Source organism: Myotis brandtii, unplaced genomic scaffold (genome assembly GCF_000412655.1).
Source record: "Myotis brandtii unplaced genomic scaffold, ASM41265v1 scaffold583, whole genome shotgun sequence".
Classification (NCBI taxonomy): Eukaryota; Metazoa; Chordata; class Mammalia; order Chiroptera; family Vespertilionidae; genus Myotis; species Myotis brandtii.
In genome coordinates, this window is record NW_005370191.1 from 251,576 (window position 1) to 252,981 (window position 1,406).

The following is a 1,406-nucleotide window of genomic DNA, read 5'->3' on the forward strand; positions in this document are numbered from 1 at the left end:
CCCCCCCCCCTTTAGGGGGCTATAGAGCAGAACTATGAGCTCAAGGCCTCCTCTTTGCCTCAAACAAGCACCCTTCCAGGGCTAGGGAACCAGGGCAAGGGAGGGGGGCCAGCCCCACCCCGGAGGTGCCCCAGGCTCTTGGCAGAGCCATCCAGAGCCGTTAGAAGCAGCTGCCAATGACTCATCTCCCACTGCCCCCACCCCACCACCTCAAACACACCCTGGGGCTGGGAACTTCCCATTTTCTTTTATTTATACAAAAAAAACCTGTTTTAAATATAATTTAAGAACCCCTCCAAGCACCAGTGTCTGTCTCTGGTTTCTACTTCCACCTTGCCCCCCACACCCCCTCATGGACACAATTTTTGGGGATACTTGGCGGGGCAGGGAACTGTCTAGGGGCTGTGGCATGACCAAGGCACTGTTCTGAAAATAGACACAATGATGGGTTCCTGTTTCAACTTGGGCAAAGGAGGTGATAACGAAACAGGTCCCTTCTGACACAAAAAGTTATGACAAGGACAGTTAAAAAAAAAAAAACAAAAACAGAAAAAGAGAAGAAAAAAATAAGACCAAAAACAAAAATTAAAACTCAAAAACCTTCAATATGAAGGCAGCAGATGGGGGAGGGGCATTTACAAGGGCAAACTGAGTTCGGTGGAGACAGCAGCAAGGTTGGGACATCCAAGTCCAATGATTTTGTCACTGGGCCACGACACCCTCCCTGCTTCCCACTATGGTGCTCCACTCCCGAGCTTAAAGGCTTGTCACCCTCTTCTCTTTGGTCTACAGGGTCTGCGGCCCTTCAAGGTGAGGAGGGGCACCCGGGGCCCTAATTGGGGATCAAAGGGAAGCTGCAGGGATTGCACACAGCCACCCCTGGGAGTTGGCAGATTATGGGCACTTCCTTTCCCTCGGGGCACACCCACCTGGGGGCACACCCACCCGCGGGGAACGTTATTTCTACACTCCCATATGGCAGAATCCCCAAATCCTGTCTCTCCAAATTGCCAGCTCCCCACCCCCATAGGTTCAAAGTGCAATCCAATGGGGCGCAGGGATGGGGGCCTCTTGGGTCCCCACCTGCCTCTGCCCCCAAAAGAAGGGGAGCGGTGTCCCCAGCATGGGAATTCCTGCTGCTCCAGAGCTGTGGGGCCAGGTGAAGAGGTGCAGGTCAGTACTGGGGGGCTGGTGCTCCCGAGCCCCCTGGGGCTCCAGGTTTGGCCTGGGACTTCATGTGCTGGACACTGGCCAGGATTTTCTTCTGGTGTCCCGCCAGAGTGACTCCTATTCGGAGCAGGTCCCTGAGGAAGAAGAGTTAGGTGAGGCCATAAGGCTGCTGGGACCACTCTCCTAGCTTAGCTCCAGAAACCCGGTCACCGCCTCCGGATGGCCAGCCAATCAGG

General features: G+C 54.7%; 1 protein-coding gene across 1 annotated transcript in view; it reads right to left on the reverse strand.

Moving 5' to 3' along the window:
• Positions 1–232: 232 nt before the first annotated feature.
• The window catches only part of EPHB4 (EPH receptor B4), a 15,340-nt gene continuing 14,166 nt past the window's right edge, over positions 233–1,406 (reverse strand). Inside the window, exon 17 of the mRNA XM_005879109.2 lies at positions 233–1,304. Coding sequence (XP_005879171.1) covers positions 1,175–1,304 — 130 coding nt within the window. The 3' untranslated portion in view covers positions 233–1,174. The remainder of the gene's footprint in view (positions 1,305–1,406) is intronic.